Source organism: Desmodus rotundus, chromosome 2, assembly GCF_022682495.2.
Source record: "Desmodus rotundus isolate HL8 chromosome 2, HLdesRot8A.1, whole genome shotgun sequence".
Taxonomy (NCBI): Eukaryota; Metazoa; Chordata; class Mammalia; order Chiroptera; family Phyllostomidae; genus Desmodus; species Desmodus rotundus.
In genome coordinates, this window is record NC_071388.1 from 185,034,932 (window position 1) to 185,061,884 (window position 26,953).

Below are 26,953 nucleotides of genomic sequence, written 5' to 3' on the forward strand. Positions count from 1 at the left end.
ATGAGCTGGGCTTGTGGAAGAAGGAATACATGGGAGGGCACATTGCTACAGGCAATTGATGACCACTGACTAGATGTAGAAATATGGGAGAAAAGAAGGCAACAGTAACATGAGATAATATTGACAATAGTAGCAGCTTGTTTGTTCAATCTTATTATGTGCCAGGCAATATTCTAACTGCTTTAAGTGTAATAGCTCATTTAATCCTCAAAACAACTCTCTGAGGTCTTACTACATTACCCTCCTTTTGTAGATAGAGAGGTTACATAACTTCCCCAAGGCAGGGAAAAGGGCAGTGGCAGACCCAGGATTTGACTCCAGGCAGTCTGGCCCCAGAGTCTGTGCTGTGAATGCCAATCATTGTTTCAAGCCTTGATGAGTGTGGAGAAGCAGTGAAAAAGCCAGGAATATAGGGGGGAAAGTAGATTTGAGGGGATAGGGGATGAGATTGTTACTGGACAAGTTGAGTGTAAGATATTGTTAGATTTCAGGTGCAAACGAGGAGCAGGGACTGGGCATGGTCCTTGGAGCTCCCCCAAGGTGTCACAGGTAGAGATGGATGTCTTCAGGTAGGCAGGCTGAGTTGAGGACTTGCGCCATGTCAGGCACTCCAGCGATCATCTGTTGAATGGATGGATGAGTAAATAAGAGAACGTGAGAAGGGATATAATTATCAAAGCCGTCAGAGTAAGCAGTATCCCCAACAGTGGACACATACACAAGAAGCAGTTAGAGAATCTTAGGGAGGGCCCATGTTTAGAGAACAGTGGGAGGGACAGTGAAAGTAACAGGTAATGAAGTTGAAAAAGTAGAAAGGAAACAAAGAAGAAGAGACTTGCAGGGCATCTGCTGTCGATGTCCAGGCCTGCAGAGAGGTGAGGGTGTGCGTGGGCCTGGAGAGCAGCCTCAGCCATGGGGAAGGTGCTGACCACGTTGCCATCAGCCCGAAACAGAGGATGGCAGATGACAGAAGGGGACAACAGATGAATCTTTGTAAAAGTTGGTAAAGGGGGAGGAAGAGAGAGACCAAAAGCCACGGCTTAACCTTGGCTGAGTAGTAAAAGCTGCTGGACAGTCACAGTTCACGGAGGTCCTTTTATTGCTCCTGCGAGAAGGCAGTGGTGTGTGCCTGTGCCTGCACTGACTCGGGCAGGAGGGGCCCAGACCTGCATAACAGTAGGAAGTACTGATAGCATCATGCTGCTGATTTTATAGAGAAGCAACACTTACTTTTCCACTGACAAGAATTTGTGGCACTCGGCAGCTGTTTAAAAAAAAAAAAAAAGGCTACCTCCACCCCCTTCTTCAGAATTCTCTGGAATTACATCTGTCTTCCCAGCTGTGAGCTGCTGAATTCCAGGGTGCAAAACCGAGGCAGACAAGTGGGAGGGGCATGCAAATAATGATTACATGCTGCTTAAATATCAATCTTGGTTTATTGTGTGTCCGTGGGCACATGCCTTCAAATGCAAGTGGGCGCCTCTCTCTCTCTCCCTTTCAATATCTGTCTGTAAACCTTGATGTTATTAAGCATATGTTTTAATAAATATTTTGTTTGCTGTATTCCCATTAATATTCATAGGGAATGGAGCACTTTGGGCTTTGCAATTTCTAATAAACATTGATGGTGTTACCAGTTTGTACCGAGCATTCAGCATGCTCCATCAAAATGGCAGCTCTAATTAGGTTCCTTGAATTAGCTAATGGATTTTGAGAAAGATCGCTTAGAAAGCTCTTAGAGCTGTCCAAGATATGCCCGCCATGGCAGAAAGACAAAAGGCCCCTGGAAGCTACAGACTTCAGAGCTTTAGAAATGCAGCTGACAGTTAAAAAGATAAATTACATTCATATTTTTCTAGTGAAAGTCCTAATACTGAATTAATGTTATTCCTGTAGTGAGCATCCATTAAGAAGCTCATTTTATTATAAGGATGCATTTTGACCATTAGCTCTTTTCTTTGGCTCCTCCTCCCTTGCCACTATCCTTTTTCTCCCTCCAATTCCCCAGATATTTTGGATACAGTATTACAAAGCTTCCTTGAAGAAGAGGAAATAAGTCACCCCCACTTTTTTGGAAGATTATAAATTTAGAAGCTTTCTTAGATACACAGTAAGCATTCAGTTTAAAAACATACAAGTAATATATAAAGAAATAATATCAGAGATTCAATTTAAGCTTTGTGGCTTACATTTCATATAGAACTTGGGAGGGAAAAAAGGCTTCTAGCTAGTAAGCTTGTTTATCCTTGGATAAAAGGTGATTTTGTAGAATAGCAACTATCTGGAAGAAAACGCAGTGCCTCCTCCTTTCATCTTAACCTGGAATGCACAACATAATGCAGTGCCATTCAGCGTGGTCTTCCCTCTTCCTTCCTAGGAACAAGTTTCTTTAACAAACGATGAACTGATGACATCTGAATGACTATACTTAACATATCTGCAAATAGAGAGAGAAAAAAATAGTTGTTAGTGGGAAGGGTAGTAATTAAGTCCGTGACAAAGCAGAATTCTGGAAACAAATGCAGTCACCCCACAAGCTCCTTATAGCTGGCTATGTTGGTACTCATTAATTCTCTGTGTTCCAGGTAACACCCTGCTTTCCACCTGTACACTTAGAACGCTAAGACCTCTTACTTTCTAATCTGAGAAGTGACATTTCTCTAGGAACACAATAAATCCTTTAGGAGGAATGTTTCCAGGGTCACATCAATTCTCAATCATCCAAATTCTGTTTTTCTCCATTTGAGTCTTTGTAGCTCCTCTGTTTTTCTAAGTCCCGCCTGCCTTTTTTGGCCTTTTTTCTCTCATTAGCATCTGAACCAAACAAGGGGCTGGGCAAGGAAAAGAATGTGAAACTTAAGTCAATTAAGGGATTGTTTACAGCTCTAGGAAAACACTTTTTGGGAAAGAAACTGAAGTTGGTGGTTTAAATGAGTTTTCAAAATCATCTGTAGTATCTATTTTTCATGCTCTACCAAACCTATTTCTACAGATAACTGGGAGCTGACTACAATGCTGTTGCTAATACAGTTGTTGGAACTAGGGAAGAAAGAAGAAAGAATGTTGACGCAATGTACAGATTACAGATCAGACAGCTGCTTTGCCTCAGTACAATGTAAATAAAACAGAAAAGCATTGTTATATGAAGTGCCAAAAAAAGACACTCAATATGCTCAATTATTCTCCACACGTGACTTTGCCGTGACGGATCAAAGCCATAATTGACATTGTGTTTATTGAAAAAACTAGCAACTGTCACACTGTCGAGGGGCTACTGAACACTGGAGGAAGGAATGTTTTTTATTCATTTTCACTGTAGGTTATTTATAGAGTTCAATCGTCAACAGCAGAGTGCCTAATTTTCCTCCTTCTTTGATAGTCAGCGACTCATTCACTTTTCAGAGCTCCAAGACAGCTACAAATTGCTCCATGGCAGATACTCAGGCACTACCATTACCTCGCCTGAATGGAGCAATGGCTATTTATTAATTAAGATTCTGTGACTACTTTCCCTTAAAGTGCCAGTGAAAATAAAAGTCTTCATCAACCCGTAATGGGTTGGTTTCATTTGCTTTTTTTGTTTTTTTAACCCCTTGCCCTCTGATTCAGCAGCCCTGCCCTGTTGCTAATGGGAAATGTATCACTATATTAACAATGTGTCATGCTTCAGCACCAGTGGATGTTTCTGGTTAAACAAGAGCCCTGGTTCTAGAAAATGTTTTCAAACAGAAGGAGAATCTCAGTGTCCCATAGGCTCGAACTAAAGTGGCCCTTCAGGCACAGTATCCAACTAGTGAGGAAACGGAAATAGAAGGTGACTTTCGCTAACGATATGGTCAGCCTTGTCCTTTGAACTCAAGACATGCTCAAGAAATGATTGAATATAAAGGCAAGGAAAATCCCATAGAGGGTCACTTCCGAGGTTATGCTAAGTGGGGTCAAAGAAAGTAAGGGCCTCTCAGGGTTACCCTGACGTAAAGAATAACTCTCATGGTGGCACTACCGTATTTGAAATCCTCCAGTGATTCCACATCATCGTCCCCTTGGGAAAGACCTGCACATGCAGCTGTTCAAGACCTACCAGCTTCATTTCCCAGGATTTCTCCACCCATCCCACCCTCCCACTATGCCTGACCACACGACCTTTCATGTTAACACCTTTACAGGTGTTCCTCCCTCCTGGGCATGCCCAGTCCCCCACTCCTTGTGCTTGCCCTCCTTTTCTCCTTGAGGCCTTTCCCTGCCTGCTGAAACAGAGCTAATCACCTTCTCCTCTGAGCTACTGCAGGACTTCATTATCGTTCATGATGTTTCCTCCTAATAATTGCCATCACACTGTAATTCTTTATTTATGTCTCCACAGCCCTGACGTGACTGCGAAATCTCTGGGGGTCGGGTTCTGGGTCTTACTCTCCTTGACATCATTAGGACCGGGGCATGCAATGTATGAGAATAAATAATAAATGTACAGATCAGAAAACATTCAGAGGGTTATTGGGAACCTTTGATAAAAGCAGCTGATCTAAGTTTGAAGCCAAATGTATTAGTTTCTATTTATTCTGAAAAGAATGTCACCATGCTCCTAGACAGGATTCTTAGGAATCGGAACATCTTTTAAAACAACGAAAACAACCCATAGGAGATGATGACCTAAACTGTCTCTACTCCATAGATCCCTGGTGTCAGAAGTTCAGCGTGAGGTCCCAGAGGTCCCAGAGCTCACTTCACACCCAGGCAGATGAGAGCAGTGGGGCATCCTTGGATTGCACATCCTTTGGGACCTAAGTATATGTTAACTTCTCATGTGGCTTCTTGGGGTTGAGAATCTGTGTGGATTGGCTGATTATTATAACCTTATTTAAAATGTCTGGAGCTCAGTATTCAAGCGTGTAGGTGTAAAAGGAATGAAAGGAATTGGATAATATCAAAAACGTCCTTGATAAATTTTGGACTTCATTGCTATTCTGCTAATCATGTGAGGATACTGCATGTAGAATTTTAGGCTCATGAGGTAGTATGGTTTAACGCTATATATATGACAATTAAGACCAGCCCCACAGTCGCATACCTGTGTGACCCACGCATCCCTTCTGGGTATCTGGACAATTTATTATTAGTATATCCCCTTAATGGGTAGCTAAGGACCAGTATACATACCTCGTGTATTTAGAAGACTTTGTCTCCTAACATTTAGGGTTGAGCCCCTAATCACAATTTTTATCTCTTTTAATTGAAAACTTTGTTCTTCTGTATATTTATTTTTTTCTTTGTCACTTTTGTTAGTTTCCCAACCTCCTCTATTGGAAGGGGGTAAAAAGCCTTGTCGTGAGAAATATGTAAGAAATAGTAAGAAGTTACTATTTTAATCGACTGACATGTAATTACCACAGCATACAATAGCCTATCCTGACTGATACACGCCTCTAAATTTAAAAAAACAGCATCCATACACTAAACCATTTAGAAGATGCTTCTTTTCCCTTAAAATATTGTAGTCAATTAGGCCTTATTTCCTTACTGACTGAAAGGAAAGTTCTAGGTGTCCAGCTTTGGGAATTAGTGGCTTTTGATGGCATTCTGTGATCCCTTGGGAGAAGACGAATGTCTGGTTTTTCCTCTGAGGAAGAGGGAATTTTATGGAAGCCTAGGAAATCCCAAGGTTTCATGGCCTGCAGCCCACAAAGGCTTATTTTTCCCAGAATTGACTCTGAAAGTTTAATTCCCATCTAAATGTCAGCTGTGTATTTCTAAAACGCAAGCTGTGTTTGATTTAAGCCTAGAAGATAATAATGCCATCTTGCAAGTCCTGCAGTTGTTGGTGAGAATTTCTCTGACATGTGTGTGATATAATATCATTCATTTACCCAAGTACTGTATAAGCAACCAAAGTTTATTGTTTCTCTTTAAACCGTTATTGTTCAGCTCAAGAACGTGAATAAGAGTTAATATAATGCAAGTTTTATGGATTTCTTCCATTTACCTTTTAATCAATATTTTGTTAATTATTCAGACTATAAAACTCTTCGAGAAAACTTGTAATGTTTCATGTCGAATCCTGTCTTAAGGTTAGTTTCTAAAGCCATTACGTGAGATGAAAACTGTGGACAGTCAGAATAAACCTTGAAAAACACTTAAGGAGAAGGCTGTTTTGGACCCTACCTAGACTCACTAAATCCACCCAACACTGTTTCTTTTAGCACGGCATCAGGTGGATGTGCCCTAGTCGAGCACGGGCAGGAGGAGTTGGCTTGCGTGTAAGGGGCCGTGTTGTACAAGTAATGCATATCTTGAAACACTGGAATCGTGTTCAGCACAATGCCAGGCTTACATGATGAGAGGTGCTTAGGAACTCATGCCAACTGAGAGAAACCAACTCAGCTCATGGCCAGGGCATATCCTTATTGCATGGGATGGCCTGTAGGAACACTATCCCTACCTAACTTGCTATTTTCCCCCAGATTCCCGTTTTTCTCTCAGCTCAAATATTTGGTGCATCAGTGAAATGCAGTTGTGATGCAATGCCACTATACTTCAGCCATGTAAGAACAGCTGAAACTACATGAATTATAATCGAGAGCATGGTTTGTTGATCATCTTTAATAAAAAACAGTGGATACACAGTTCCAACGTGATCCAAATGTGTTTTTCTGTGCATCTATGTATGCTTGTTTTGCAAAGATGTAGAGTAGAAATGAAGGGCAAATTTTGCAAGCATCCATTTTGAACTTTTCAACTTTATTTTAAAATCTTTCTTAAACAACTAAAGTTACCATATGAAACACTTGATAATTTTTTCTGTGACTTCCACATACTTTGTATTGTTAATAAAATTGGCAAAATGTCTTGAGACAACATGTATCATATGCTTATACATAACTCTGAATGTGTCCAGTATTTGTGCAAATTACTTAAGGCTCAAAACACTGCACTGTGTTGGAGGAAATATATTAGAATACTGTACAAAATAGGAATAGCTCAGATGGATATTTTATGACTAATGGCAAAACTGGCTTCTGAAATTTGAACACAGACAGGAGGTCATTGTACACTATCAGAATAATGCAATTATGTGTTGTGGGCTTACAATGGCATGTCGAAGCTGTGAATAATGGCTTGTGTGTTGTTGAATTGTGAAAATACTGTCAGGATCACTCCTAAGAAATTTCCACCTTTGCTAGAAATGGAGCTGGAGATGCAGAATGTTCTGATTAGAGATGATCTGTTTAGAGATTGGCCTCACATTGTCTCAAGTGATAAAGAGCAAAGGTAGAGCAATGCCTTTTATCAGAAGAGGAGATGACATTGATCTGGTGAGATTCACAGTCACAACAATCAATCACATGAGTGAAAGTTGTCCTTCATCAACGAGATTGCTTTCAACGATAAAATGGTAGCAGTGGTTCATAGTGTGAGTAGAAATACTTGCCATATGCCATCAAAAGTGCCCGGGGCAGGGGGCCTTTATTTCTACTAAGGCTTGATTCATTGGGGGTCAAGGTCTAGTCCAGGGTTGACTTCTAGCACAAATCTTCAAGCTATAGGAGTCAAAGTTTAGTTCACCAAGTTAGGGATGGAAAAACCTAAACAAGGACCCCAAAGAGAGCAGATGCTTAAAGCAGAAAACAGGTCAAGAAAGAGAAAATGTCAGGCTCAGGTTGCCATGGCGAAGTCTGGCCCAGGTAAGCCAAGTGACATTGTCAGATTATTGCTTCTAGGTCAGAATGCCCCAAAGCAGCATCAGGATGGCTGGGGGAAGAATTATGTTCAGGATTAGTGGCTGGGCATCACTGTGCTTTGTGGTTTTTCTTCCTCTTTATGACCCCACTGGCATACCGACCTCTGCACTGGTTTTTCAGCTTCACCCCGGGATCCTGACGTAAGAAGTAATTTTGTTGAACCCTTAGTAATTTATACAGATATATACTTTTCAAAGTTTTATATATATATGCATAGAGCACAGTTACTTCTTATATTCTGTCATCAGTTTTCTCTGTGACATTAAATATTCTCTTAAAATGTCTAAGCATTATTTCTTCACCTACCAAGAAGTAAAGGTCAGAGATAATTGACAAATGGAGTTCTAGAAATAAAGGGAGATTCTAGATGTGAACAATTTGTTTTGTCTGTTAATAATATTATTTTAACAATATTATTTAATCTTCTCTAAACTCATCACTCAATGTAGAATTTTTAGGCAGTTATTGCCAGCAAAAAGTTATTAATTTCAATTAATTGTCTAATGAACAAGATAATTTAAATCTGATAGACATTAAATGTCCATATGAGAACAGGCATATTCTTATTTGGGGGAACATTTTAGCCAAAATAATTGAAAATGGAGACCACTATCATAAATAGTGATGATGAATTTGGCAAGAAATTAGAACTCCTAAATGTTGCTCATGGGTACTCAGCTGTGGGTCCCAAAATTTCACTGGACTAAATCATGAAAAATCTTACTTGTCAATGTACCTTTCAGAAAATAGGTATTCTTTATAAGAAATTGGGAGCAGGGGGAAGAGAAAGAATTTGCATAATCATAGTACTTACTGAATATTTACACTGGATAATTTTTAGAGCTTTTCAAGACTAAACTATCACTTGAAGATTTTTGTAGAATTCAGCCCCATTAAAAGCCATTATTTATTATTTAATCTCCTTTAGTGTATATGGGCACACTATATAATTGTATTTTTATTATGAACAGCAAATCTGTAGAGTATTAAAGTAAGTGCTGTGGGTCTGTACTTTCTGTAAATCTTCAAATTTGAATTAATGATCCTGAGTACATTTATAAGAATCTCTGAAAATTTTTCTTTGACGGGAATCTTTATCACTGTCGGGTAAACGGAGGCAGTCTGGCTTCCTCACCCAGGTGTCTAGGTAACTAAGGGAAGCAGTTTCCCATAACCTTGAATGCGCCTGACAAGTAGGGTTCTCATAGCCTTGAGACTGGGTCCAATAAATGGTTCCCTTAACATGAAGTGGGCTCTCATGCGCAGAATCCTGCTACATTATATAATATCTTGGCTTTCTTCCGGCCTTGTTTGTCTCTGGTACTTAAGGAGGGAGAGGCTTCCCACTGCACACACACAGCTTGCGGCATGTGTGGCCCGCCGGTCCGTGAATAAGGCACATCAAGCATCCCCACAGCTCCAGGCACTTTCTTCCGTCTGTCGGAATCGAGAGTGGACCTGCCAGGCCTTGACCGGCTGCCTCACAGTCACCAAGAGAAAATAAGCAACAGTTGTGTCCATGACTACCTCTGTCCTCAGCTGAATTTTTTTCCAGAAACTAGTTTGGGACTTAAAGTAAAATTAGTAAAATAAGCTTGCATATAGATTTTATTATATTTTAGATTATATGTTTGTTATCAAGAGTGTGAATGCGACACCATCTCGGGAACTTTGAGAGCTCTGCTCCCACTTTGAAAAAAAAAAATATGCCCCATTTTCTAAGACAGAACTATGGTACTACTGAATTTGAAGGTTATAACTATAATTTTTAAGTCCTTGAAGCAGAAAGACAAGCAACCCTTCCCATGGTGGTGGGGGGTGGGAAACAGGAAAAGCATAGCATCTTGGCATTCTTAAAAGGATACAAAGGTGTTTTTCTTCACTCCATATCTTTCAAGAGACTAACCCTTTTTGAGAAAACCTTTAAAATTCCACCCTTTTGTAAGTACAGAAAGATTAACACCATGTTTATGTAATTAAGAATTTAATGATAAACATCAAAATACCATTTTATAGTAACTTCATAAAAAAATTTAAAAATCTACCTAACCCCAAACTTGAAAACTCTCCCTATTCTACTGATTATTGTTGGCATGCATTCATCTAATTTGAATAGTTTTACTCAGTGACTTTATAAGGATTACCACATCCATGTAGGAATCTCCTGTTAAGATTCTATTTTATAAGGACTATTGCTGAACCACATCACTGATTCTGGACCTCAGGCCAGTACCTACAAATGAAGGCAGTTCTCATCAAATGCAAAAAAGCAAGCACCTCTCCTTCAGAAGAAGAGCGGCATGTCCTCAAGCTATCTGAAAGAACACGGCTCTTTGAAGTTAACCATATGCAATGTCATCATAGCTAGGATGCATGTATTTACATACATGCCCGCTTAGGCATACACATAAAATCGTCCCAAATTAATTCACAAGTCCAACGGTGTGGTTCATTGTCAGTGATCAACCCCCTCTGATTCAGTGCGTGGTGAACTTTAGCAGGAGCGGCCTGGCTGCCAGTCAGTCCTGGTCCTGACCACAGTTTCTTTCTCTTTCGTGTGAGATCTTTGTCTTATGCTGATTCTCTTTTACACCCCATTCAGTTTTATACCAGTTTTCCCACATAAGCCTGTTACAAATGTAATATTAATTATCCAAAAATCTCAGTCTGCAATTGCTCCAACATCATTCTTTAATGAATACAGACTTCACTGCATGTATTTCTATTATTTTAGCTACTTTTATCTCTATTTTTATTGCACAGATCTGTGCAAATAAAAATGTATCAAAAGGTGTGGCTATGAATGTGCTCTGCTAAATTCCCTCAGCCTTGACATGCCTGTGAACTACTGCTACAAAGTGCCTGCTGCATTTTAATGCCTTTCTCCAAAGGCAACATGATACGGTAGAAGTAACACTGGCTTTGGAGTCACAAACTCCTGGTCCACCGTTCAACGATTGTGCTATTTAACCCCTCTGAGCCTCAGTGTACTCATCCGTGAAATGTCAGTCATGGTGTCATCCTCATAAATTTGATGAGGACTAATGAGGTGAAGTATATAAAGCATAAGTATTATATTTAGGACATTATAGGAGTTTAATAAATATTGGTTTCCTTCTCCAGCCTGCAGCAAGAATGGGTGGAGACTATGACATGCCCAAATGAACACTCATTTTAAAATGTGCTTTAATTGAATTAATTATGAACTAGGAAGAATAAGGTTAGATTTCAAAGGAGCAGATAATGCCTTACTGTGATATTTAATGCATATGGGTATGTATTACCATAGGTGGCTATGAAAAAAAAGACATGGTTTCTGAACTTCATTACAACCTTAAACCCTACCCAGCATTCAACTTTTACAGGAAGAGCCTGTTTAACTACATACCTGTCTTTAAAGGCACAGGCAGTATAATTTACAATAAATCACTACAAAATAAATCTGTTTTGTTACAGTTTAAATTCATTTAACATAAAATTTCAGCATGTTGAAGGTATAGGAGTGACATTGATCACCAAGTATAGATACAGCTAAAACAGGACCTTTTTAAAAAATAAGAATGACTAACTTTATCCCGTGAACAACTAATACAGAAAGCCTAATTTTCTAACTAGCAACTTGGAGATGGGGTTACTATGCTTTGCCTGATTTTATATGGTTGCAAGAGTATTTGAGTTACATCATAACCTCACATTACTTCTGAAGCTATTAAGCAAAAGATTTCTTAGAATCACTACTGCTAAGTTCCATAAAGCCAGAAAACTAGAATAGATAACATGTAATAGAGAAAAGAAAATAAGAGTCCACAAAAAGTAATGCTTAAGGCTAGCCTTAACCTTCATTCCTGCCCAGTATGCTGCTAGATGACCCGGAGTCTAAGATACAAATAGGATGGAGGAAGAGACCCAGGTTAGAAGACAGTATGCAGTGGTGGAAAGACTGGTCTTTCAAATCTGATAGACCTTGGTCATCATCTATTAGCCATGAGCCTCAGATTCCTCATCTCTATGGAACAGAATGATAAAACCTACTTTTGAATTGTATTTATTATTTGGAGATGTTTACAGTGCCTGTTACACAAGAATTAAAAATAAACTGAGATGTCAGCTCTTGGGGATCGGTAGTGGCTTTCTGAAGTTACCAGTTGAGAAGTGTTCTAAGACCATGTCTAGGGTCATTGGGAAAGAATGCTGTAGTTGATTAGCGATGTCTGCTCTGGGTAGAAAGTGGAGTAAATAAAAGTATGTTTGCTATGTCAGTGTCTGGAAATTATAACTATTATGCTTATTGCTACTGTTATGACAAAGTCATTTTTAGATTCTTTTTCAAATCTCTGCATCCTCAACACAGAATGGAATCAATTAACTGCTTTGGTTACAGTAGCTGTGCATATCATTTTTACTGATGTGACGGTGAACTTATGGATGTTAGCTGCAGAGAAGAGCTAAAAACTGAAATCAGAATTTTATTCCTAATTTTCCTAATGTTCCTAATTTTATTATATAAAACACTCACTTGGAAAAAATATGACACAGGCACTAACAGTAGAATGAGAATTGGAGAGAAGAAAGAAGGTGATATTGAGATGTAGTCCCAGGTTATGACAGGTGAGCATGGTGTCCCATATCTCCTTTAAAATATTCACACAAGGGACAAGGGACAGCATGTTTTGAACGTAGATGGTCCATGACTTTCTAGACATTTTTCCTGTTTTTTTTCTCTGCGGCCAGGTTTCTTTCCTGCGTGAATGGTCATGTTCTTGTCAGCCATGGGGGATTTTCTGACTCCTAAACACCTGATTTTGTATTCTTGCCCTAATCCCTCTATCTGAGAGCTAAAATCTGATCAAACCCATATTTTTAAACTTATGTATTTATAGACATAGAAGAACAGTTTATAGTGTATGATTTTTTTCCCCACCACAAATGTAGGAAAATAGTAGATTTTTTTAAACAGTGCTTTATCAGTTTCTTTTTTCTTTTTTTTTTTTTATTACTAATGACTTCATTCTGCTTGAATTCAATGTTTCGGTTTCTTTGGGTAAACTCATAGACTGTGAATGCAATGTTTGCACTGTGTTGATTAAAGTCATTCAGTGAGTTCGAGCAAGGCTCTTGCACTCCCATAATCGGCAGAAGCCTGCTGGTTGGATGCAGGCACCACAGTCAGCTCATCGTACTCACATATGAAGGAAGTGCTTCCAAATAGCTTCCCAGTGTTCAGAAAAGCATATTGGGCCTTCCGTTTGTTTTTTTTTTCTTATCTTTTTCAAATGCTCAAGAAAAAAAACTTTTATTAAAAAAAAAAGCATGGCATAGAAACAGACTTGTTTGGGAGTTTTAAAATACACACTAAAAAAATAAAGGTATGGGATCTGTAAAGGTTTGCCTTTTCTTAATCAAATGTATCAGCTACTCATTGTCTGTGGGGCACGTAGGAAGCCGAGAACCCAGTACTAACTTTGTGGGGAGGTTGTGTAATATTGACACATGGTCATGCTTTCAATTAACTTACGGTCTACTTTGGGATGAATGCTTTTCCTCCAAAAGATGTTTCATCACCATTTTCTTATTATAGTTTACAAGTATACTGTTAAGTGTTTTAACAAATGGTAGATAACCTCTTTCTATTGTTTTCAGAGATCTTATTTTATAAGATATCGTATTTAAACTTAAAACTCAACTGTAATATCTGGGGATCTTCTGGACAGGTAAAGCTCTTTACAATGGGGCCCTCACTTACCTTGCTCAGTCACAACTGTCTCTCCTCCCTGCTCCCTCCCACATGCCCTGTGTACTAGGGCAGGGATTCTCACATGCTCATGACACAGGAGCATCATTATGGTTGATGAGTTGTTACAAATTCCGTTAAAATATCAAAGTCTGCAAGTGATATATTTTTGTCACTGGAGTAAATTCAAAATACCCCTAGTCACCAGCACTCCCTTTCATTCTAATTTGCTCCCTGAATAAGAGAGGGAAGAAAGAAAATACAACTGATAGGTGTGTAAGGCAGGACAAATGAAGTTCGCATTCCCCTTTCCTCTACCCAGAATTTCCTCATCTCACTTATCCAGCTGTTGAGTATCTATGCATCCTTCCAGACTCAGGCAAGGTGTCACCTCCTTTTTGGAGACTTCTGTGATCTTCTCCTGTGGCCCTGCTCTCTCGCCTTGTCAAAGTTTAAGCAGTCTATATTTTCTCAGTGCCTCTGCAGACCTCTGGTATATCGCCTATCACAGTGGATTTCAGTCTTCTTTATCGCCATCAGTCCCCTAACTCCCACACCGTGTGCTTTTTGCAGACAAGGACTGTGAATTGTTCATTTTTACTTTCCCAGATCTTAACTTGAGGTCCAGCACAATAGGGCTCTCAGTTATACCTCAAATGAACCAAAGAAGTTGAACAACTGTTGAGTTCTGCCTATCATTCTTCTCTTGTTTCCTAGCCCTGAATTGTATCACATGGTGTTGGTTCTGTTGAAATGATGGGGACAAATACTAGCTGAAAGGGAGCCACTGGCTGACCAGTTTGGGGCTGAGTGGATGGGTCACTGGGGAAGCTGTAATTCCCAAGAGAAAAAAGTGTCTAAAATAGAGAGACAACGTTGGGCAAGTAACCAAGATGATACGTTCTACTGTCACCAGCTTTCTATTTTACTTCTTACTTCTTGGCATGGCTTCGCCTTCTTTCCTTTCCCTGTGCCCAGTGTGTTCCCATATATTCGTGTGTACACACACCTCACCTCCCACTCCCAAAATTCGTGAGTCTCATTGAGTTGAAAACTGGCAGATGCCCACGCTGAGTCACAGCTGACCTTCAGGTCAAACAGCCTGTCACATAGGCAACAGTTAGTTGAGAAAATGAGATACCCACATTGAAATGTTATCAGACTCTCTGAGTATAAGAAAAATAGGATGGCTCTTTTAATTGCACCAAAAGTCAGAAATTTATCTTATCTGCTGACTCAAAAGGCATTTATTAATCTCAAGTTAGATGGTCTGACCCTCGAAGCTGCAGGTGTGCATCTCAGGACTGGGTTTTTTTGCTTATTGTGATTACCGATTTCACAGATTTCCTTGCATATTTGAATGACATTATTGAATCTTCCAAATGTTGAGGTCAGCTTCTGTAATAAGAAGGTCAAAAAGTGAGGCCCCAGAATGACGGTCCCTGTGTGACTGTGTGTGTTTATGTTCTGCAGTGGCCATCCCATGAGTGGAAGTGCTGACCGCATCCAGAAGTTGCGGAAGGAGTATTATCAGGCTCGGAGGGAAGGCTTCACAGTATATGAGGACGACGAAGGAAGAGCAAGGCCGTCTGATTACGACCTTCACTGGGTAAGTTCATGCCTGCTTCCAATAACTGAATTCTTCTTTACTGAGGTATTTAGAGCAAAAGAACATGGCCAAGGATGTTCGATATACATCAAGTTATATTCAGGCGATGCCAACCACAGCCATCCTCTCCCCCAGAAGTCGTTCACATAAACCAAAGCACACTGATGTACAGTAGTTCATTTTAATTGCTCCCATACTTACTCCCTGTTGCACTTGGGGTGGAACCAGCTTGGGTGGAACAGATGTTTGCTGTTTTAAAGAGGACAAGGAATCTTTGTCATCATCTACTGAGCTTTAATTCTTGTCCCCCTCTCTTGGGTCTCAGATATCTAGGCCAGCATTAGTAGAACATGCAACAAAAGTCATCTCGCCTTTGGAAAATGGTTGTTAGAAGTAAACAGCGGAAGGGTTATCTTCAGAGGTATCAATTGTTTGTATCTTACAACCGAACAATTCATATTTTTGCTCTTACCAGACACTAAGACCATTTTATTTTGAGACAACAGCAATTTTTGTGTTAGAGGATCCTCTTTGTCAATCCTTCAACATTCAGAAACAGAAAAGAATATTGTGACCTCCTAAATGTGGGGTTTTCCAGGGTAGTGTGATGCTAGTGTGATGCATTCTGCCTTTTGCAAGAAGGCAAGGCTATACTTACAAAGTACATTTGACTCTTGAGCATGCAGAAAATTGCCCCAGAGGAGGGTGCTTGGAGTTTTATTAAAAGTGCACGGCTCACACTTAGAATACTGAGTGTTCAATAAATGTGGCTGAGAATTTGGCGCTCAGTAGATGTTGGCTATCATTGCTAACACTATTACCGGAGCACAGCTGTATGTGGTGATGGTAACATCCTCTTTTGAGTCAGCTCTCACTCCCTCTCCTTGATGATCACAGCCGTCTGCTACAGTTCCTAGTGCTTTCTTGAGAACCACGTAAGGAACTCTCTTATCCCTGGTGGCCACTAAAGACACCAGCTCTTTTGAAGGGCAAATTTATTAAAGGAAAGTGTTCTTTTCTGATTTTCACACTCATGTTCATGCTCACAAGGTCAGGATTGGGAGAGCCAAGTCCAGGGTCTGAGCTGATTCCCTCTAGGTTTCACTTCAGAGCTGTGGCATCTCATGTGTGACACTTCCACACTGCTATTTAAAAGTTGGTTTCAGCATTCACACTGTTGTGTGGAGCAATTGAAACTCCTTGGCCCAGTAGGCTCTTCCATGTATGATAGATTTTTAACAACTCTCATCAGAAATGTATCGGAAGGATAGGCAGCCTCCAACCAAATGGCTTCAGCCTCTTCCAGAGGTGGGCATCCTGTAATTATCGGTCAGAACAAACAGCTATTTATTGGTTTTATCATAGACATTTGGACTAAACAGAATCACATTAGCAATGATGAGGCAACTGGTCACTTAAATTCTCAGTAACTGAAGAAAACAATTTCTAGAGAATAATAATGTAGATAACAATTCACTGCATTTCAAACTCAATTGAGATTGGCTTGCTGACTTTGACAAGAAACTCTTGCCTGTTAATCAAATCAAACAAACAAGCAATAAAATAAAGGGAAGTATTTTCCTCCGTAACCAAAACAGAACACCATGTCCAATGCATTGAAAAGTCCTCCATCTCAGACCGACTATGAGCAAAACAAGACAAGTAATTTTAGAGTAAGCAAGTCCTGCTTTTTGGCCTTATTTTATATGATCTCTTTATATCAAACTAAAAGGATAAAAATGCCTAACCTTCACCTGACTTAAACATTTCTCTGACCTTCACCAAACCTGAGCAAGGTAACTGCACACTGAGATCCTTCCCATCTTAATGATTCTATTTCTATGCCAAGCAAAAGTGTAACTAGACAGACAATCTAGTGAGTAAAGAAGTATCTCTATTTTAATTTGCGTTTCCCATGCTCAGGTGTGTTGACTGATGCCAAAAGTGACGGATTTTATGCTTCCCAGACAATTTGGAACGAAGGCTTCCCAAAGGGATGCTTGGAAAATGCTCTGCCATAAAAGACGAGAGCTCTTTGTCATTGCCTGAGATACTCCAAACCAGGGATTAGAATCTCAGCGTCCTTTCCTGTCCCCTCCCCAAGCCAAGGAAAAACACTAGTATCTTTTGTCCAGCATAGCCTGAGAAATCGCACCGTTGTCTTGCTACGTTTAGAGAGATCTAGGAAAGCAAGTTTAGAAAGTTAACATTTCACGCCTGTTAGTCAGCCAAACCCAACAAGGCAGCTTTTATGATTGAGACTGTGGCCCCTGGACCATGCTGGTCTTCAGCACCACTTGTTAAAATCTGATTGACAGTCCATGAGGGGGATGAGTGGGGCCCAAGAGAGGGGCCCCAGCTGCTTCTCTAGGTGGCTGTCAAGGTTCCTGACCCACAATTGTAAAATTATAACATTAATTCCAACCACTTCCAAGCACCAAAGTAGTTTAGCTGTTCTAACAAGATCATCATTCCATGGACCAGTGTCATCAAAAAACACTGTCATGAGCTCAGGACCCCCAAGTCCAGTACTTCATTGAGAGGCCTAACAAATATGCCCCATTGTACAGGGGAACTTCCGAACTATCAAGAAGGAAAGTAGGAAGATAAGTTACCTAATAAGTACATTTAAAGTAGTTTTAAAATGGGTCAGAAAGAAAAGTAGCTCACAGAACTCTTCAAAGCCAAAATGATGAAAGCAATCACTTAATTACAATGTATGATTCTTTTTTGAAAGAAAATATGTTTTTATCAATGAAACTACTAGTCTTCCTTTGGCCGCCCCTGAACCTTCTGAATCTTGCCCAGGCATCTCGTTGGTAGTTCTCACCATTATCACGCCTGCCCGGCAGCCCAGAGCTGAAGACTTCTCCCGCTATTCTCTTGGATCCTGACTTGCTCTGACATCATTCTCTTTTCCTGGTCTTTTCTCTACATCACCTATTCAATTTTAACAAATATTTACTCAGACTTAGTGTAGACTAGGTGTTCATAACAAGAATACGATATTATCTCTACCTTGAGGGAACTCACAATCTAGCCATAAATACAGACATCTGAGCCCAAACACAAAAGGACAATAACATAGGTGAGAAATGCTACCTTGTAGAGAGGTATGAGCTTCTAAATGAGGTCAGAGAAACTGCGACGGCTCTGTCGGAGGCAGGGTGTGCAGTTAGGAGCACTGGGAAAGCCATGGAGACCATTTGAGAGTTGCCTCAACACACGTACTTTGTCTTTTTTCTCAAAGTTGGTGTGTTTCTTTTCCCCGAAGGAGGTCCTAATGTATTCCCTTTATTTGTGTTAAAATCAGCGAATACACACAGATTCCAAGATTTGTAAATATGGACATGAGACCTTAAAAATCTTTTCAGCCAGTCTGTTTTGTAGCTGTTCTCCCATCTAGGCTCTGAAAGCTGTAAAGAACAAATTGAGAGGATTTCAATGGCTCCAAGTGAAAAGGCCTGGTGAGTTTTTATAGGCCCAATTAAGTAAGCAAGATATGCTAGCTGGGAAGTGTTAATATTTGCCAAAAGAAAACATAATACCTGTTATCTGCTGGCATTTTATTTTCTGTAAAACTTGTTAAGACTGTCACAGTCCTCTGGCAATAAGCAGGTTTTTTTTTTTTAATTAGCAGATAAAGATTATCTGCTTATTTAACAACCACATGAATATCCTGTAAGTAATTTCGGAAATAAGATGGCTCTAGAGCTTTAGAAAAATATTACTACCTGTGTTATTGTCTTTTGTAAAGAGCCGCATGGAGTATACCATACCTCCTCATGGCTTTTTTTTTTTAACTCTTTCTAAATTAGAAAAAATGTTTATCTAAAGAAGAGGTTTGTAGACACATGGATGGGAAGGAGGTATGCTAGTTTCCACTGTCATAAGAGACATGTTGATTCATTTTTCTGGCAAAGGGGGTTGATTCAGGAAGGTGATGGTTGGGTGAGTAAATGAAAACATTCTGAAAGATTTGTTCACCCTATTATGAAGATGGTCTAGCAACCAACCTAAGGGAACATTCTTGGCAGCTGTCTGGACGATGAAAGACACATCCGGTGAATTCTACAGTCGGAGGAAAGGGAGAACAGGATGCTGAGATCATGCTAACCATCTTGAGAGAGGGATTTAGGGTGGAATGTGTAATGGCCACACAAGTATGAAAACCATCAGAATGTTATTTTCTGCAAATGAGAAAAAAGAGGAGTGAGCTCCTGCTTTCAATGGTCCAATACAAGCATTGAGATGAGACTGCATTTTCCTTCTCTGCTCCTTACTGGCATCTGATTAAAACTAAGGACGTTGATAAACAGCCTTTGATTAGTCAATGGCTCTGCAAAGAACGGAAACCTAATACAAACTGGCCTAAGCACAAGAGGAAATTTTATGGGCTTATATGACTTTAAAGTCCATCAGCATACCAGACTTCAGGCAAAGCTGGATCCAGCTCTTCCATATAGGCCATTCAGAGTCTTTCCCCATCTCTCAGCTTTGTTATACTCTCTGTAGGCACCATTCTCAGGGGGCTCCTCCATCTGGTGGCAAGACAGCCATCAGCACCTTCAACCCAACTCTGTAGAAAGAGATTGTCTCACCTCCAATACATCCAGGAAGTCCTAGAACTGATGTTCAATGCAATATTCAATAGCTTATTAACTCAACCTGGGTCACATGTCTACTTCTGAAAGCCTGTGGCCAGAAGGATGTAGTACTCTTACTGACCAGAACCAGGTCACAAGGCCACCCCGGGAAACAGCAAGTGGAATCAGACCTACATAAAGTCCATGAACAAACAGGAAAAGAGATAGTCCCCAAAGATAAACATGCTATTAACAGAAAGAGAAAATTGATGTCAGACACAATTAGGTCTTGTCTACCCTAATGTCTAGTTCTAACAACAATATGAACTTTCTCCATCATCTTAGATTTTTTAGGAAAAAGAAGAAAAGAAAAGGCCTTTTTCTTCAGGTATTTTCATGTTTATCATGAGAAAGAACAGATCCATTGTCAGTATTAAACTTGCTGCCATCATTGGCTAGGTAAAAAGAAAAAGAATTTTTGTCTACTGGCCCAGTATCTTTGAGTTATCCCAGGAACCCACAAGGCAAGTGAAAGTTTGACTCACCCCAAAGCAGGGAATTTGCCCCAGGAAAAGGCAATAGAATTCTTTGAAAGGACTAAAAGTGACTTTCATTTTTTGGGTAGCATTGTTCTATCTTACATCCTCTTGGAGTATTTGGGTGTGGGGGAGAAGATCATATTCTATATACATATATCAAAATCATTACGTTGTACACCTAAAACTAATGAATTATTATATGTCAATAGTATCTCAATTTAAGAAAAATATTCCATTATTTAAATCTTTAACATATGGAATGAAGTAAAGAACAGGAGTCATCAAGTGTACACATCCAGAAACTGCTGTAGTTTGGCTCCCAACATGAAATAACCAGCCCCTTCGCTGTCGACGAGCCCTCTTGAGCTCCATAAACAGTTCCTTCCCGAGGTGTCCCTCCATCAACAGATTAATATGGCCCCTGAGTTCCTAAAATAGCTGCACGGAGGAGCAGAGAGGTTCCAAGGCAGGAAAAAACCCCACTGTGTCCATAGTGTATTCTGAGGTTTTATCGAACTTGGTCTTGGTAGAACATTAAATGCCACTTAAAGAGTTGTGACAACTAGATCTCAGGAAATAGGGAAAAATTGAGGAAAGAAGAGGACAAAATTAAGTTGAAGATTTTTTTTTGGTAGCTTTATTTTGTTTATGTTTCAATGTGGGTTTCACAGGAACATGTTGACATATTAGCTCTATGGGAGAAGATCATGAGTGAATTTGTAGCTTTTAAACATAGCATAAATCATTTTGAAAGGAGGCAACATGTTTATAGGCAATCCCCAACATAGATATAAACTGTGTTTCAGAAACCCATTTAGAAATTGCCAATTTGGAAATGGGAATGATTTCCTGTAGGAAAAAAAAAATTATTGGTTGTAGGGCCCCAGACCAACCCACAAAAGCCCACTAAAATCCAGTAACCTTGTGCCAATTGTAGAACAGCAACCTAGGAGAAGGAGCAGGGGGCCATCTGAGCCAAGAGGAGGAAAAGGCAATTCCCTTTTTACCTCTTTCCCTGATACACTTTTGAGATGTTCTCTAGCCCCTTCCCATTTACCAGTCTTTGAGAGTGTCTCCCCAGGTTTCCTGCCTCTTAATCACCCCTAACTCCCCATCATGGCACACCACTTAGTCCCACCCTTTCCCCCAGAGTGCTCAGGAGCCCAAAGTTACCTCTCTCCACATCCTCCATCAATGTCACCATTCTCTCAGTGCAGTTCATCTGGGGGAGGGGGGAAGGCAAAATCTGACCCATAAAGGTCCTTAACACTCCCCGAGAGACTTCTCTGTTTGAAGAAGACATTTGATTAACCTGATTAAGAGCAAAATTAGGTACTTAGGGGAAGTCTATGAGAAGGGAGCAGGAGAGAGGCTAATGGACTCTACCCCTAGAAACTGCCCCTTTATGAAAGAGAGGAAGGGCCCCTGGCCTTGAGGTCACATTCTTGATGTCTTGTTGCTACTCCACAGCCTGAAGTTTCTCCAGCATTTCTCTTTTACGCACAGAGCTGAAGGCCCCAGATCTCCCAGTCTGACTGGCTTCCAGTGGGCGATGATCTGATCCTAGGAGTGGGACTGATTTCCCCTGCAAGCTGGTCCTCATGTCCCCCCAAAGGAGGCCTTTTGTTTCTAAGTCTGCCCTCTGTGGTCCCTGGCCAGTTGCTGCAACTCACACGGACCAGGACTCCTCAGTCAGCACTGTCTGAAACTGCCCTGGAGACGGCTTCTCTAAACTGCTCCTTCCTTCCCATCTGGTCTTTCTAAACGCAAAGATGACCTTAAATGTAAATATAATATGGCAGGTATGGAAAGCGTCTTAGCATAATGTGTGAGAGCGTGGGTTCTGAGGCCGGATGGCCTACATTCACATCCAGGCTACACTGTTTACCAGTTGGAAATTTGGGCAACTTACTTAACCTCTCAGCCTTCTTTAAAATTGATGTAATAGTATTGTGACAATTGAGTGATTACTACATGTAAAGAATATTGTCATACATGTAGCAAGCATTCGATAAATGAGAAATTTAAGTAGTACACACACTGAGTTGTTCTGAAATAATACATTCCATCAGCCAGAGAACCATTCTATCTTAATCATTATTGGAGCTTCATTACAATGTCGCAGGACATTATACAATATGCAAAGCATTTGGGAGACCTTCCGGTCAAGCTGACTCTGGTTACCACTGAGATGGTCCCAGTCCCTTTAGGTAGGGACTATCAGGCCTGGTTGTAAGGCACTTTGGGCAAAGTCCCTTGGTCAAAAAGGTCAAGATCCATTTCCCTCTCCCACACACAAACTTTTCCTTCAAAAGCGCACTCCTTTCATCCGTGACCCTGGGGGCACACCTAATCTTTTTAATGACCTTATGCTAAAATCAAAGACCCAAGAGCAGAAGAAAGTTCGAAGCCTCTGCTTTCAGCTCTGCAAAAACCCGAAATCAAAGAAATACCGGGGTCTAGGTAAGGTCTTAAAATAGGAGGGAGAGGGAAACACAAAGAGGATATTTGCAAATTATTTACTCGATAAATTACACAACAACCAGATGAATATCAACAATGGCACCATTTACTCAGTGCTGATTGTACCAGATACTGTGTAAATACCTTGTATCAATTAATCCAGACAACAATTCCATAAGGTAGTTGTAGCTTTAATCCCATTTACAGATAAGAAAACTGAAGTTCTAAGACTTTGCACCATAGTCACGCAATCCTCAGCCAGGCTGATTTTCTCACCGGCACTCACTCCGGGACTGGAAGGAAAGGAGGAGCAACGGGCAGCAGTTCAGACACTTTTCGAGAAGTTTGAAAGAAAGGGAATCTCTGATTAGTCATTTAGAAACACTGTAAAATCTGTTTCCTACCTCTGCTGAACTTCTCTTTAATTATCACTCTTCCTTTGTTTTTTAACCCCATAGTATTGAGCCAACACCAGATTTGGGTATCATTTCATCAGTTCTCCGTAAACGTAGAAGTGAAATCATTCTTTTTTTTGTGCCATAATCAAATAAGTTAGCCTATCTCTGGCTCAAACCCAAACCAAAATACCAAAAGGCAGAAAAAGAAAGTTCAGAGCCACATTATTTTTCCATAATATGTCAAAAACCGCTATGCTGTACTAATATTAGAGTAAAAAAAGAAATCTTTCTGCTTCTAATGAGCAATTAATTCCAGTCAGGATGTCGAGTTTAGAATAGGGTAACTTCCCCCAGACCACAACCGTTTGCATTGGATCATGAAACTCAAAATTACAACTTTTACAATAATCACATTCTTTTCTTCAACTGCAATGGCAGAAATGGACATTTTATGTAACATAGGAAAAACCGTAGCAGAGACTCCTATGAATTCCAGACTCTGTAAACTATTCTCACGGCTGTTTAAAATCAGTTGGATACATTTTGTTTTAGCAGAGCTCAAAAGTCCTGAAAGAAACTTTGGGTACTAAATTTTTAAAAGGAAGATGTTTGGAGTAGAAGATATGAAAATCCACTCAACTGGCATTTACAACACATATACCACTTAACGATGAAGGCAATTAACTCTATCCGCACCGTATTTGCGTTCGGATTCCGAAGCCAGAACATCCCTTTCACAGCCGCCCAGTGGTAATCAACCCATCAGGTCACCGCAGCGGCCATTTCCGTTGAAGGAGTTTTTTTTTTCACACTGAGTCATTCTGAAATTTAATATCGTTTGTTTCTTATTAACTAGTAATGAGTCTGGAAAACGAAAACACATAGAAAACTCTTTTCTGAAACAGGAAAAACACTTGAATCAAAGAAAACACTAAAATAATAATCATCACTACAGAGGCACGGAAATTGCCATTCTCCACAAGAAGAATTCGCATTTTTGAATACAATTGCAACGTCTCCTACTAGAGTCTGTGACTTCACAGTCCTCCTCTGAATCCCATTAATTTCTCTGTGTTTCATCCTGAACCTTGAAATCACAGCACTAATTTTCAGAGCGCTCATGAGTAAGGGCAAGAGGTGATGCCACTAATTTCAGCGAGGCTGACAGGAAAATTTTCCATTTACTCAAGTAAATGATCTAAGAAGAAAGGGCTTACCAGTGTTATTATAAACAGTTGCGAAATTGTTTCTTTTCTCTTTTCCAGATAAGACTTTCATAAAGTAATGGAGTTCTTGGGTTTTATCTTTATGAAGGTTTTTCTTTTCAAATGATTTAGCTCCTTCTATGTCATCCTTCATTCAGCCTATTCCCAGACATAGCTCCATTCCCTAGATGGCAAGGCCAAAGCAGCACGCGAGGGAAGGCGATTTTCTGCACCCATTCACTCCTTTGCTGTTTAATCACTCGCTGAATACTTGACAGTTTATACGTAAGTGTTCATCAAGTCCAACGACTGCGTCAACGCTGACCAAGAGGGAAGACCTCATTGCTCTGTGTGTGTGTGTGTGAAGATATTAATGTTTTACAGTTACTCCTTTAGAGAAACAGTAAGAAATGTAGTATGAGAAAGACATTCCCTGTCATGATCAGATGTCCTTTCTCTAATGAACCTTCTGGCTCACTCTGTGATAATGGATGCCCTCAAACCATGTGGCGATACCTTCATTTTTCAGTTTTATTTCTGCCTTATCACAATTGTCAAGAATCCTAAATTGTTTCTGAATAGCAAGTCTGTTTTTATTGTTACACACACACACACACACACACACACACAGATCAGCTACCCTTCCTTCTTCATGTATTTAGTGTGGGCCAGGTGTCCTGGTCTCCGTGCAGTTCCCTTGTGGTATTGCTCAGTTTTCAGTGGTCAGGCAGCACTTCGGCAGCAGTGTGCTCGGTGTGTCTGTGGTTGTAAGGGACTCAGAGACTCACATGCCAGAAGAGAGGATCATGGTCCTCCAATTAATATGAATGATGGCAGGAAGAAATCTTTTAGCATTGTACTTAAATTGGTGATTGGAAAAAAATATGAGATTTATGACTTTGCGGTTTACATGTGGTTCTGTTTTTAAATTTTCCAATTTGAGAAAGTGAGTAACGTTTTCCTTTCTCTACATATAGACATGTATGTGTAAGGTTAAAAAAGTCTAATCCTCATACATGATAGAGGGGGAATGGAAAGAATATAAGCAAATAGGGAAAAAAGTGACACTTTGCTTTAAGCATTAAATATTTCCACTTCATTGATTCATAAATTTAATTTCTCAGAAACGGAATACCATCTCATTTGGAAGCTCTTACGACTTCCCTGACCTTCTTGAAGATTTTTGTATCCAAAGTAAGAAGAAAACCTGTTAATGTCCTGTCGTCAGTTAAGAGGAATAAACCCATTTTTTATGTTGTGTCACTTTGTCCCCAGGATTACAGAACAACATTTCAAAGCATATGGTTTATATCTTTATTAATTAATTCCTTAGGCCTTTATTTGGTGGCAACTTTATACCAGAAATTTACTTGACTCTGAGAATTCAAAAGCAAATAAGAAGTTCATGTCTGGTGGGAAAGGCAGAAAGGAAACATAATTTAAAATATAATGAGATATTTAGAAGTAATTGTACAGAAAAAAAAATGATCAGTGAATACATAGACTAACCAAAAATTAGTAAGATAGATTTCCTTCTATCCCTGTAATGTTTCCCTTGTGTTTCAGCCTTTCCTTTTGTCTGCATATAGGGCACTTGCTACTCCAATTGCCCTTTGGAACTTTTAAGCAAATACACAGTGGCTTTTAACATATGTTTGGTGATGATGCTTGTCTTTAGGCTCTACCTCTCGTTTTGAGGGTTTGGACATCTGTGGACCGTCTGCCCCAGTTACAGACTGAGACCTGCCCTAGAGGCTAGTTTTTCAGTGTCTGTGTGACAGCTCATTAGACGGTCGTGAAATCAATGCTTTGGTCACAATCGACAATTTTAAAGATTTAGAATGGTCTGGAATAGGCCCTGGTTGGTGGCTCAGTTGGTCAGAGCGTCCTCCTGGTACGCCAAGGTTGCCAGCTCCATCCCGGGTCAGGGCACATACAAGAAGCAACCAATGAATGCATAAATAAGTGAAACAACAAAATGGATGTTTCTCTCTCTCTCTCTCTCTCTCTCTCTCTCAAATCAATAAATTAAAAAATAGAATGGAAGGCATGGCAAGCAGTAAGTATTAGTATTGGTTGGTGAAATTTTCGTTTCCTACCCAGTGCAGGCACACATTCACATATGTAGCAGGATATGGAAACTATATTTCTTCCTATGGGTTAGGATTTTAAACGGTTGAAAAACTCTAGTCTAGTCCTAGTCTAGTTCTTTTCAGTTCCATGTCTGATTGGCGTACTATTTCATTTATAAGAACACACACGATATTTGTTTCTGGGGGCTCCAACTTTTTTATGAATAAACGTTGTTGAGCACATCCCACCTGAACCCCGTAATGACTGGCGCCAAGTTGGCTTGTCATGATCACACCCGCATATCATTGCAGACCTCCGTACACGCTGGTGTGTAAAGACGGATACGTACATGATTTGCAAGTATTTTAATGAACTTTAACTTGGCAGCCAGTGGTTTACATAGCCATTAAATAAACATATTAAAAGAGGTTATAATTATATAGCCAGAATTATTTTAAAGACCATGTGCATATAGTTGGCATATGCTAGTCTTGTTTTCCTGAAATTACATTTTTCCTTTTACATCTAAAAATTTTTATTATAAATGTAATACACGGTCACTGTAAAAAAATGAGATAATTGGTAAAAAGTGTTAAAGCAACAATTTAAATCA

At 39.9% G+C, this 26,953-nt stretch overlaps 1 protein-coding gene across 2 annotated transcripts in view; it reads left to right on the plus strand.

The window, feature by feature from the left end:
- Positions 1 to 26,953, plus strand: part of PARD3B (par-3 family cell polarity regulator beta) — a 959,988-nt gene that overhangs the window by 847,012 nt on the left and 86,023 nt on the right. For both annotated transcript variants that reach the window (XM_024564159.3, XM_053918986.1), the window contains one exon: positions 14,941 to 15,076. In XM_024564159.3, the coding sequence (XP_024419927.2) occupies positions 14,941 to 15,076 (136 nt within the window). The remainder of the gene's footprint in view (positions 1 to 14,940; positions 15,077 to 26,953) is intronic.